The sequence below is a fragment of the Patella vulgata genome, chromosome 7, assembly GCF_932274485.2.
Source record: "Patella vulgata chromosome 7, xgPatVulg1.2, whole genome shotgun sequence".
In the NCBI taxonomy this organism is placed as follows: Eukaryota; Metazoa; Mollusca; class Gastropoda; family Patellidae; genus Patella; species Patella vulgata.
The window spans coordinates 38,265,513-38,278,798 of record NC_065885.2 but is presented as its reverse complement, the minus strand read 5'-3'; the positions used below and the strand labels follow the sequence as shown (position 1 = coordinate 38,278,798).

Here is a 13,286-nt window from a genome sequence, read left to right as displayed (position 1 = left end):
ACACGATTCGAAACAGATGCCGAGTAGTTTGACGAATTCGTTTCTTGATTTAAGGAATCGTAGATTGCTATATGATGTCTCAGATTCTGATGTCGAACTGGCATCTTGGCATGCAAACAGATATAGTATTCATAAAATTATGACGATATGTATAGTGTCGTCTGCCATCATGATCATCATTTTGATTGTGGATATTGCCACAGATGGTATATCTGTTGGCAAAACATCTGGTGATTGTAAATGTTTAAAGAACATGATGTATGGATTGGGTTATCTGGATGAGCTGCTCACGGTCAGAGACAACAGGTTGGCAAGGACTTACAATATGTGCACTTTTATCAACGATACCGGAAACTGTGATACCAGAACCGACACCGTCATTTCGAATTCGAACAACCAGTGCGTTATTATCTTCAATGAAACCAGCAATATCCAAAACTGTCAAGTAATTTACGAACTTATTTTTCAAAATGCTACGTCTACTCTTTTGGATGTTGAAAAAATATCAGAAAAAGTTTTGAAAATAGTAAGTAGGTTGATAACATGTGGAGCTAATGGTGAACGAAACCACCTAGCATCTTGGATAGCAACATTCTATCTCTTTATCAAAATAGAAGAAAAGTTGTCCAATTTGTTAGTGTGTACAATCTTTGAAATTGTAAACATCGAAAACAACAGTAGTTCTACTCTGTGGCTACATGAAAGAATTGCAACTTGTGAAGAACTCCGTTTGATGTTTACATTATTAGAAGAGTATTTGGGTTTTTCTTTCAATTTATCTACCTTTGGTGTTTTACGGGCCAAACGTATCAGATATGAGTTCATCAATATTTCCTTTGGTGATTGGACAAAAAATGACCTAAATAATTACTACAAAGCACATATTAAATGGAGGGATGATCTTTTAGCAAGCAGAATTCTCTTAGGGGAAACAGTCGTTTCTCAATTAAATGACCAAATTGGAAATTATTCCAGAAGAATTATCGTACATTGTGTAGTGTGTCTTATTATGTGTGGGGTAGCCGTCGTGGTTTCTCGACGTGTAAAGAGAATGGGGGATTGGATATATCGATATGCTTCATTCTTGGAAACCAAAACATCAGAACTAAATGATGAAAAGAAATTAACAGATAATCTTTTATACCAAATGCTACCCAGAACAGTTGCCGAACAACTTAAGGGTAACAAAACTGTTAGTGCAGAAACATTCGAAGAAGTGACTATATATTTTTCAGATATCGTAGGATTTACGTCTATTTCGGCGGCCAGTACACCCATGCAAATAGTGGAATTGTTAAATACGCTATATTCAACGTTTGATGGTAGAATTGATACTTATGATGTATATAAAGTAGAAACAATTGGAGATGCTTATATGGTAGCTAGTGGTCTTCCTGAAAGAAACGGTGACAAGGTAAATTTCATATTCGCAGATCTTTTGCTCTGGTCAATTTACTGGTGTTTATAACTATCTTCCATTTATATTTTTACTGGTTTATGTTTCCATTTCAAAGGGGTACCATTTTACATTGCATTCCTCCCACGTAAAATTACACATCCCAGTATTTTCTAGATTAGAAAAGTAGTCGGTTATATACACAAAATATTCTGGGCACTTTTATTGTATCACGGACGTCTCAGTGAGGACGGTTTCGATTATCTGAATTGATAGGTGTTTTAGATCTATGGGTACAGGGGCGGATTTGGACATCGGGCGATCGGGCGATCACCCGAAGGGCCGGTCGGACAAAAAATGAAAAAAATAATTTTGTCCAATTCGTCTAAAAAAAACCTTTTTTTACGCTGAACATTATATGGGGGGGGGGGGGCAGGGGTATTGGACCGGCCATGGAGCGATGATGACCATGTTGTATGTGGCCGGTGGCTTTAACGGGCCGCCACACCATCACTAGAGTCTGGAATGGGCTGGTATAAAACACTTTCTGGGAAGGTGTTGCTGGGTATGGGCCTGAATTCGGAATCTTGAAATGGGGATTCCGAATTTCATCCGAAAATTTCATTGGATTCACCCGACACTGTCGCCCGCAAATTTACTAATTATTAAGTCACCAATCCTGCACCTTGTTTGTGGGGATACGCCAGAAACGTCTGCCAATGGTTCGTACATCAAAAGGTCTCAGCAAAATTTGGTGATAGCTGGTCTGCTGGCTGAATTTGACAGAGATTATAATCAGATATGCCACCAAATCGCATATTTGGGGTTCATTTTTCAAAATTTTCCCGGGGGAGAGCACCCGGACCCAAGTAAAAGGGGCCGCTCCGACACGGGAGCCCGGGCCGGTTCCCGGCCCCAATCCGCCCCTGTATGGGTACATACTTTGTGATTATATTATATAAACGTCTTAATCATCCTCTAAAACCCACTCCCTCTCTTACATTGTGCCCTTTTCTGGCCCTAGTTCTTTAAAGTACCGAACTTTATGTTAATAGTATTTTATTTTGTAGCATGTTGAAGAAATAGCCACCATGTCAATAGATTTATTAACAGCTGTAAAACAGGTTAATGTACCAATACCAATAGAAAACGATTGTCTTCAGATGCGTATAGGTATACACACAGGTAAACGTCTTTGTTCAAGCAATACACCTTAATTCTCTGCCTTCATTAAACTGACTAAGTGTCGATTTAATTATTGGCCCACGACTTCAACAAATTTTAAGATAAAACTGATTTTGTGCTTAACAATCGACAGTCCTAGTTTAACACGAAACTAAAATTACTAAACAAACTGACTTCTGGTTAATTTAATCCCACACTAATATCAGCACGATGAACCACCAGAAAAACCGAATACTTTATTTGACTGAAATCAAAGAGATTTAGTCCCTTTAAATAGAAAGGGCTATTATTTGTCGTTTTACCACATAATGGAGACAAAATATAATGTAAACTTTTCTTTACCACGGCGGCCGGTGCCCTATAGGAAATCTCTTGTGGTACTGTTTATAACCATCGCCTGTAGTACGTAAAATATTGGACCAGTCAGACAATTAAAACTCTACCCTTACCAAAGACTAATATGTACAAGATTTTTAATTCGGGATAAAATTCGAAATTTTCGGCACGTGAATCAAAAATCTTAGCAAAATTCCTCGAAGAAATATTGAAAAGGATCTATTGATTTTGCAATTTTATTTTCCATTTAACAAATAATTCTATAAATATTTTGATCTATTTGTGCGTTTATTAGGACCATGTGTAGCTGGTGTTGTAGGTATAAAGATGCCTAGATATTGTTTATTTGGTGATACTGTAAATACAGCTTCTAGAATGGAATCTACAAGTCAAGGTAGGACAACTTCTATCCAAACGGTAACATGTTTAGATTGCTGAGCATGTCAGTGCCACGGTTACATTAAATCATTGCAATGCATCGCAAATGGGGAATAATAAAACATCCTAACAGTTCCCAACCTTTTGTTGGTTACGACCCCATTCCAGAAACCATCATCTGATCGCAACCCCTTGAAGAACAAAGTCACCGTGAGCGTGAGAGGGGAAACCGAACGACAATGTGGCAAGAAGTGTATAGATCAGAGATTTATTTGCTTTACATGAAAACATAGCATTTTTTTAAAATAAAAGTATCAGAATTGTTCGCCACGACCCCATGTAATAGTTTGTACATTCCAATTAAACAATAATTTCGTTTCCTTTGAACCGGTCAACGTGATCTTATGTATATTGCCCCAAGCGTTCCTTGGTGCCACTAGATCACTGAAAGGGATGAAATAGAGCTGAGAATTATTGAGCCACCTATATTAACCCTTTATTCACTGCAAATAATGTTCGGAAAGTACCGATTGAACCAGAAACGGCCTTGAATGGTGACGTCAAACCGAAAATCGTGGCCAATCGATACGTAATTATTGTCCACAGAGCCAACATGGCAAATTTTGTGTAGATCTTGATTTGGAAGACCCTTGGGCTTTTTTTTTAAAGAAGAAGATTACCAAGTGCAGGTATCCAGCTTCTGGTTCAAAAACAAGTTGAATCATATTCAAGTCTAAAAATAACGTTTAAATAGGTGCGACGGTAAATGAGGTCATCTTCTTGTAGCCTTCAACTGTGTGGACAGAAAAAACACATCGTCGGGAAAGCATAATTTTACATTGTACTAAATTGGTTCATTATCATTATGTCTGCGTGAGATACGCCCACAAATCAATTTAATATCAGATATTTGAAAAATCAGGATACAAGATACGGTGACACTTGACTTTTCCCCACCAATCTCTCCTTACAGCACCGACTTTGGTGCCAAGAAAGGATGAAGACCGATTTCGAAAAACATGACCCATAATTATTGTATTCAGTAAGATTTTATACCATACAGCGGGGATACCAATCCCATTTTCTTGTTTTTTTTTCACATATTTTAGCATTAAAGATCCATATTAGTAAAGCTACCAGAGATAAACTGGTATTAACTGGTCGTTATTTTATATCAACCAGAGGAGAACTCGATATAAAGGTGTGTTTAATTTCCTGTCATATTCATTAATGCATTTCTTTCTTTGTGTTCTCTTTTTTAAACTCCTAATTAATGTCTAACCTTTTGTTGTTTAGCGTTACTTTGTGCTAATTGAATGTCCTTCATTAAACAGCTACAATATCTAATGAACTATAATTCTGCACTCAATCACAAGTGGGATTTGACGTACTGTCAGTACAAAATTTTCCTCAAAGCATTAGCCCTGTTGACGCAGAACCGTGGGACGTTAAACCCCATCTCGTTTCATTTACATATGACATAGGAATTCATTATTTCCTAGATTTCCTAGATTTTCTTTTTATTTACTGTAGGCTTATTAATATTAAGCTTGGGTGACTGCCTTCTTTCAGACTGTCGTCGCACAAGTTGAGACAATCACCCACGGGTTATTCCATGTCAAGTGGAACAAATTCGCAGAAATTTGTACGGTGACCCCCTCAGAAAATGATGAAAAAAATATGTTATAGTACATACAGACTCATGTAAAACTGCAAAGTTATATGAATCTAGCAATAATTTTTACTGACCATTTGTGTCGGGGTGAGAGAGAGAGAGAGAAATGGGGTTTAACGTCCACTCGACACAAACTAGGTCATTTCGGGACTAACATATGTTTTAATTTTATTTCAATAATTCGCTTGCGCGTAGGGGTCTTTAGCAGTGGGAGGAAACCGGAGGACCCGGAGAAAACCCACGAGGGTGGACAGGCGACCCTACTCCTTGCCACGTACAACCGGGGATTCGAAACCACGCCAGTCGACTCAATGACAGACTTTATGATACAGCGCGCGCACGCTAACCATTCAGCCATCCAACCCCCCTTGTGTCGGGGTACCCTTTCACAAGTTTTGAAACTACTATTCTATGACTCGATTTTTGTGTTCTGATTTTATTCCTTCTAGTCAGTCTATATTCCTAAAATTTTGGGGTTTGTAAGATAATGTTATATAGATTAAGACTTTACCATCAAATTTTACAGAACAAGTACTGTCAACTGTGTATGGAGTGTCTTATAAGTGCCAGATTAAGAATTTAGCACCAAATTTTACAGTACCATCAAGTACCGTCAACTGTGTATGGGGTGTCTTAAATGCCAAAAATTGATTCTTGTGCAAAGCAACTCCCAATATTTCGATACAGTGTAGAAATTTTACTACACTATATCAGAAGTTGTTACATATCACATGTATAATGTATCAATGGGTATTGTTTGAACAAAAATTATTAAAAGCCATATTTTTGTCGGCTTCTTTTAAAATTAGCTTTGACAAAATCGACTCGCACAGAAAAATAGCAAAATCACTCTTTTTGAACGCTAACCATGTATATGATATTGGATCAAAAATTAATGGTTACGTCCCTGTCTAATACTGATGCATAATTGTTAAGTACTCACAAAATGTTCTTAGATGATTTTGTTTCATTCTGATCAGGCAATTAGAAGTATTATAATCAACCTATTCAAATCGGCAAAAAATGAAAAAAAAAATCATTTATTTTTCAAATTTAATGAAAATGAGGGGGTAAATTAACAAACATGGCCCTTTCATCATTGATAGACACGTTTACATGTACATGCATCAATTTCCCAAAGTTTCATATTTTTTTCGTGGAACGCTTCTATAATTAGTTAGCTATTTTCCTGTGAGTTGATTTTTAAAGCTGATTTTGCAAGAAAAGGGCAAAGCTTTGACTTTTAATAAACTTTGCTAAAATAATACCTTATACATGAGATAAGTAACAACTTCTGACATAGTGTAGTAAAATCTCTACACTGTATCGAAATATTGATTTTTTTTATTTATTTTTGCACAAGTATCAATTTTTGGGACTTAAGGCACTCCATAGACAGTTCACGGTACTTTTTCTTCAAATTCAATAATGAATTCTTAATCTATATAATATTTTCTTACAACTCCCATAATTTCAGTAATTTTGTCAAACTGGAAGATATAAAATCAGTACACCAAAATCGAATCATAGAATAGTAGTTTCAAAACTTGCAAAAGGTTACCTCTATTCAAAAGGCCATTTTCTCAGTCAATAATAATACTCGAACCATATAACTTTGGAGGTTACATAAATTTGTATGTATTAGAACATATATCTTTTTAATAATATTCTGAGGGGGGCACTTTACAAGCACCGGGTCACTTGACATGGAATGACCCCTACACGAACCTCGCGACTAAAAAAATTCTTAAATTAGTATCCAAAATTGTAAATCTTAATTTTCATAGGAAGTTAACCTTATTTATACTGGAGGCTCAGTGCGCGGAGGTATCCATCAAATGGGAACAAAACGAGACCCAACTTTTTATAGTATTTTTTTTACATAGAATGCGATGCCGTAGGAGTGTTTTTGTCATATTCTAGGTAAAATGTCAAATGTCAAATTCAGCTCTATAACTATCATAAGGTGCATTTTTAAATGGCGAAAGCATAATCAAAACGTATCAAAACTAATCACCCTCTCAAAAACAAAAAATAAAAAAATGTAAACTTGTTAAAATCACCATTGTCCTTTATCTAAAATTTGGAGATACCCCCATGTTTGTTTTTCTTCAGGGTAAAGGTATTATGGAAACATTTTGGTTGAATGGTCGATTAGACATGGCGGAAGCGAACGATAGTATGGTATGCAAATGGCAACCAAGAAAAAAGAAAAAGAAAAGGGTGGATACAAATGATACAAACCAATTGAATGCACTTCAAGTACTAGATACGGTATCAACAGTGGCCTCAGAGGATTTGATAAGCATTATAAGTGATACAAACCAATCCAACATTGTGGCCTCAGAGGATTTTATAAGTATTATAAGTGATACAACCCATCCGAACGCACTTCAAATACCAGTTACTGTATCAAAAGCGACCTCAGAGGATTTGATAAGCATTAGAAGTGTGTCTTGTTTGACAGACGTCGACGTTTAAGATATCCACATTAATTTAATTTTCTTATATCTTTGATGTTTCTCGGTCATAAAAAAATATGCTACCAAGATATCTTACTAATATTCGTTTTTGAATCTGTTTTGTTGATATATGTATCCTGCACGCGATTTCTGCACATGTATGCTTTCTAAACGTTCATAGAATTGGTTGTATTTTTAGCAATGATGGAATAGAGTTTTGAATGAACGACCATTACGAATCCTCGACCCCCACCCCACCCTTTTGCTGAATGCAGAATTTGATTTTATTCAAGATGGAAATTTATTATTTTATTTTGGTAGTAGTGATTTTATAATATAAGCGATAAAATAAAATAAGAGCTTGTGTTAAGTATTTATGATAAACATCCGCCTACACAATTACGTTAAGCCACGCTGATTCAGTAACAAGTAGGTCCTGATTTTAATAACAGTGCTAGTCGCAAAAATTCTCTGTATTTTCTAGTCATGTTTCCCCTATTCAGTGGTGTAGCGTGGAAGGTCTGGCAAGGACAAGTGTCTGTCATCGTGTATTTCATTAGATAAACGTTAAAGATCCACTTTTATTTGGAAATCGAAATTAGAGTAGAGCTTAGCTCCGCTGCTGGTACTAAATTCTGCTCATAACACAATCCAAGACGTGTGCTAGTCTTCAGTACCCCCCTTGGTGCCGAACAGTAGGGTAATATAAAACCCATTCATAGTATCACAACTAAACACATTGCGATGAAGACTATATCGGTGGCTCAGAAAAACAACGAACCCAACATTAATGTACCTATAACATTAAAATTTGACATGTCATATAATATGGGCGTTTGACAAGTTCAAACCAAATTCTAAGTTCATCTCACAGATAGTGTTACCATAATTCAGGTTTTAAAAAAAAAATGTCAAATCGAGTTTTACCGAACTGAGAAGTCAATCGAACTCCGTTACATCACACGCACGCCAGTTTACATAAACGAATGATGAAAATGCCATCCGTCCTGCTCGTAGCACCTTTTCCACAAAAAAATCGAGTTTCTTATTTCGTCCTAGCTTTGTTCCGTCCATTTGACCCGCATTGTATCCTTCAAATCATTTTGTGTAAATGGTTTCGTGCGTCCGTCTTTCATAAACCTTTTTCGGGAGACTGTTCTATCGGTTCCAGATCCTGGGACTGCAGCGGTCACTGATCCTTTTTTTATAATGTGTGTGGTAGAATTTTTATATGGAGATTATTATTAATAACATAAGAGGATATCAGTCATTAGCTGCCACTTTTCCTATCGATTCTAGTACGAATTTAGCATCAACGTTAATTTTTATCGTATATTGTTGTCGCCCCCTTCCGTCCACTCTAGAGGCTAAAGTTAACATCTGATTGACTTTAAATTTATACACAGTGTTTAAGGTCGTGAGACGAAGAAGCCTATTGATTTGCAGCGATTTCCGATAATTACTGCCAGAGTTATGACGCTTGATCTCTTTAAAAAACCTTGTGGATGCTCTAGAGGCTACAGTTCATATCCGATTGACTTTATATTTATACACAGTGTTTAAGGTCATGAGACGAAGAAGTCTATTGATTTTCAAAGATATCCGATAATTACTGCCAGAGTTATGGCAATTGATCACTTTGAAATATCTTGTGGACGTTTTAGAGACTAAAGTTAATATCCGATTGACTTTAGATTTATACACAGTATTTAAGGTCATGAGACGAAGAAGCCTATTGATTTTCAACAATTCCCGATAATTACTGCCAGAGTTATGGCCCTTGATCACTTTGAAAAAAATCTTGTGGACGCTCTAGAGGCTAAAGTTAATATCCGATTGACTTTATATTTATACACGGTGTTTAAGGTCATGAGACGAAGAAGATGTTAATTACTTCCAGAGTTATAGCCCTTGATCACTTGTGGATGCTCTAGAGACCAAAGTTATCATCCGATTGACTTTAGATTGATAAACATAGTTTAAGGTCATGAGACGAACAAGTATATTGAACAGCTAAATCCATGATATTAAATGTTTCGTATACTAAACGTTAGCATGGGGCGGAACTAAAAGCCAAACAATTTCTAATGATTTTCGGATAATTACTTAATGAGTTGTTACTTTTAATCAGATTTTAGTGTATTATAAATGTTTCATTACCGACAATAGAAAAAATATGCGCTAACTCTTGGTGACTGCTCGGACGACTTAGCTGCTGTGGGCGTATGTTTCGTTGCCTGGCAACCTATCTTTATCTTCTATATTGGCCAGAGATACGTGGTAGTTTTGATGTGTGTATTTATAATTTCCATAGAAGTTTTAGTATTAGCTAAATCAAAGATAAATGTTTCCCCCGTATTTTAAATTGTTGACTTGTCTGTTTACTACATGCTAAATATGAGTGTTCCAATGTTCATATAATAAGCAAAAACCTTTTATATAAATACCAAAGGAATTATTATGTGGTTAATATACAGTAGTTGTGGTATCCTGTGGCTAAATGTTTCTTCCGGGTTTTCCTCATCGTTTAAGTTCATGCCACCACGTGCCCCAATGTCCTTGTTCAAAAGCAAAAAAGTCTTCGTAAAAGCAACAAGCTATTCATTAGTGTAATGGAAAGTGGGCTAAAATTTCGTACAGCTGATCAAATACAGTAAATTGTCATTAACTGCATTAGCGATTTCAAACTAAGACAATGTTGAAACCATGTTGATGGCCTGATAGTAATGCTCGCAGTGTTGATATTGGCTTTATTTCTGAATCTGTGTGAATCAAATTGCTGTAGGTTATAATTCTTGATGTTGGAGATTTTCATTTGGCATCGTTATGAGTAAGAGAAGTTGGTACACACTTTTCGGTATACACTATTAATAAAGATTCGGATCTATTACGAACATTCGGAGAATTATTAAGTATTGTTTCCAATCCGTCCTGTAAGTCCAACTTTTCGCCGTTTTTTTCCCTTAGATCCTAGAAGAACCTTGTTATCTCCGCATACAAATTGCTGTAGATATCGCCATTGTTTTGGCATCAACTTCACGCACCACGATATAGTTTATGCTATGAAGAGACTCTGTTAGTTATCGAAAAGCTAGAGACGGGCCTACTTAGAAGAACGTTAGCCGATAAAAACTGCCTTCTTTGACTTTAGCGGGGTGTTATTGTGAATTAGACATTCTCCATATTCCTGAAGCAATGGCCCGAAAAATCCCTCTCTGGCCATTGCTGGATTAGCTTCTGATACTTGCGCTTTTGAGGGAGTGTGTCTGTTCTTCCCGTTCAATCAAATCTATCCAAAAGCACAGCAACATGACAGCCCTTCGTTTAATCAGAGGTCTTCCTTAAAACTTTGGACAGTGATTTAAGGTATTAAAAACGGTGAAAGTGTTGTTCGTCTCAAAACAATAGTGTTTACATTATATCTACAGAGTAAAATTCGTGTTGACAGTTGATAGCCTTGTTTGTCACACAATTAGTTTTTCTGCAATATTCTGATATACACTGGTTAATTGGGCATAATAAAATCTTGAGTCATGACGCAACGTTATGTAAACATATTTGGTCCAATTTGGAGCTCTGTTCGGTATTGTTACACAGTAAGCTATTGGTTGTTAATCGGACTATTGACCAGTCATAATTTAGAACAAGAATTTGCTTTGTTTACAGCAGTGAGTGGTGGGATTAGCTCTAATCAAACGAAACACTTCGAGGAGTATGGATATTCTCTGGAATCAGTAAAACCTGATATGTGTTAGATTTTTAAAGTTTTAATTCCTAGATTTTCAAAGCCTTAATTCGTAGGATAGACAGCAAGGACGTCAAAGGATGTTATTCAGCCGAATAGACAATAACTCCATTTTAAAAACTCTGAGATTTGGAAAGTTTTGGTGGCAGGAGCAATGACTGAATGTATGGTTCCTCCTTTTTACCAGACGACAATCCCAGCAAATCAGAAGAAAATCTCTGTTGATCATTTACAAACCTTCAGGAAAAAGGACAATAACCACCATTGATTCGAATTTCAAAAATAGTTATTCTTTACCATCAGGCGGACAATTACATCAAGAGTTGGAAACCACTTCTGTCAAATACTTTGACCTGTAGATCGTTTACAGGGCTCCGATGACAGCGTGTGTTTAGTAGGTTTGAAACTTATAGCGCGCTATGACAATTAATTATTCGTACATAGAATGTGCACAAATTTTAATGGTCTCATTCATGGACATTAACCGCCTTTTTAATTGTATTCAGATTTTATTATCCAAACATAATTCGAATAATATATTTCTGTAAATTTAATAATGATCCATGATTGTCCCATCTAACGAACTTTGACTCTCCCATGGTGATTTGACTAATGGACTTGGTTCATCTTATGAATTATTGGCAGTTATATTAAAGATGTCATTTTATGTCGTTAATCTAAAATCTTGTTTTAATATGTCTAGATGGATCTGATGAAAAACATTTATCTAAAGCTAAAGAAATTCTATTCTGTTTTGATGTTTTCATTAAACGGAAAATACACACGTACCAGAAGATTATTAGATAAATCAAGATTATTGTTTTCAACACGGTTTCGCGGTTTTACTTCAAAACAGGTGACCTTAGTCTTCACATTTTTGAAAGGAAACGACTTACTACTGTCGGGTGAGGTGAACAACGGGGCACAGTGGGGCCCAGGCCACAGGGCGCACTACATCAGCCCCCCCCCAACACACACACACACACCCAAAAAATCTCAGCGGACCGAGGACCTCTGATCCCTCCATCGTAATTTCAAGGCCCTGGACATTGGCAGACCCGGTGGCGGAGTTAGGGGCGGAGACTAGCATGTGTGTGTATGTGGGGGGGGGGGGCTTTCCCAATAATTTGGCCGCATGTACCCTTTTTTCCAGGTTTTTTCCAGGTATTCAGTTAGATACAGTGACGTAACTGGAAGAGACCTGATTTTAACGTAGTCTTACAAACGTAGACTTTCAGAAGAAAAATCCTACTATGCTCTATACTGTTCCCTGGGTTAAGAGCCCCTATATGCGAGGGTCGCGATTAGTTAACTTTTCTGAGCAGTGGAATATTTTATTCCATCTCATTTCCGTTGTATCTATGACGGAATGACTAATTAAAACACGACGGGATAGAGTTTTTCTAGCATTTTATTGCAGGGGCTAAAGCTCTACAATGGAAGGTCTCATGCATACCAAAGTGAAACTCATCCAAGAACTTTTGATCCTCAACACATAGTTTCATTTTTATCTCATGAATCGGACAAAAATTGTCGCCTCTGGGAGGTCCACAAACTTCATCCATATTTCACATTTTGCGTAAAAGGCATTTGACATAACTCAAAATTGTAAAATTGTTACAACCTTGGTATTACATACTTTTACATTATTTGCGTAAAGGGGAGCGGCCATTTGAACTTTAAATTTGTACACAGTTGTAATGGTGTAGCTGTGATATATTTGGACGTTTTTTACAATCAATAAAAAATATGACCTCTAGGGTGCCCACAAGCTAAAAATGTGAATTTTCGCACAATCGGGTGTCAGAATCCAAGAAGTTTCATCAAAATCGGATAGGAACTGTGACATCTAGAGTGTCCACAACCTTGGTAATATTATGTATATATTTGTCCAGTTCAACATCACAGGAAATCATCATCGACTGTAGTGCTTTCATGGGAAAAGGGTTACAAAAAAACATAAAACTTCATTGCTGAGTAATTTTACAAGTCAGAAATCGCTTAGAAAGCGCCTAGGCGGCCCCTGGACCCTCGCCTGAAGTCTTAGGACGGTAGCCCCCCCCCACCATAATATTGAATTGATTCCGCCGGCCCTGATTGGGGCCCCTT

General features: G+C 36.7%; 1 protein-coding gene across 1 annotated transcript; it reads left to right on the top strand.

Moving 5' to 3' along the window:
- The first annotated feature begins 1,051 nt into the window (after positions 1-1,051).
- Positions 1,052-4,526, top strand: LOC126827976 (atrial natriuretic peptide receptor 2-like). Its single transcript, XM_050557558.1, has 4 exons — positions 1,052-1,414; positions 2,467-2,581; positions 3,213-3,311; positions 4,405-4,526. The coding sequence occupies exons 1-4, from the start codon at positions 1,052-1,054 to the stop codon at positions 4,524-4,526; spliced, it is 699 nt and encodes a 232-aa protein (XP_050413515.1).
- The last annotated feature ends 8,760 nt before the right edge of the window (positions 4,527-13,286 follow it).

What these genes read in the sequence shown, in the direction of transcription:
- LOC126827976 (XM_050557558.1), top strand. Translation starts at nt 1,052, where the DNA reads ATGGGGGATTGGATATATCGATATGCTTCATTCTTGGAAACCAAAACA. An exon ending in CTGAAAGAAACGGTGACAAG is followed by an intron (nt 1,415 to 2,466) that starts GTAAATTTCATA and finishes TTTATTTTGTAG; the next exon opens with CATGTTGAAGAAATAGCCAC. An exon ending in AATGGAATCTACAAGTCAAG is followed by an intron (nt 3,312 to 4,404) that starts GTAGGACAACTT and finishes CACATATTTTAG; the next exon opens with CATTAAAGATCCATATTAGT.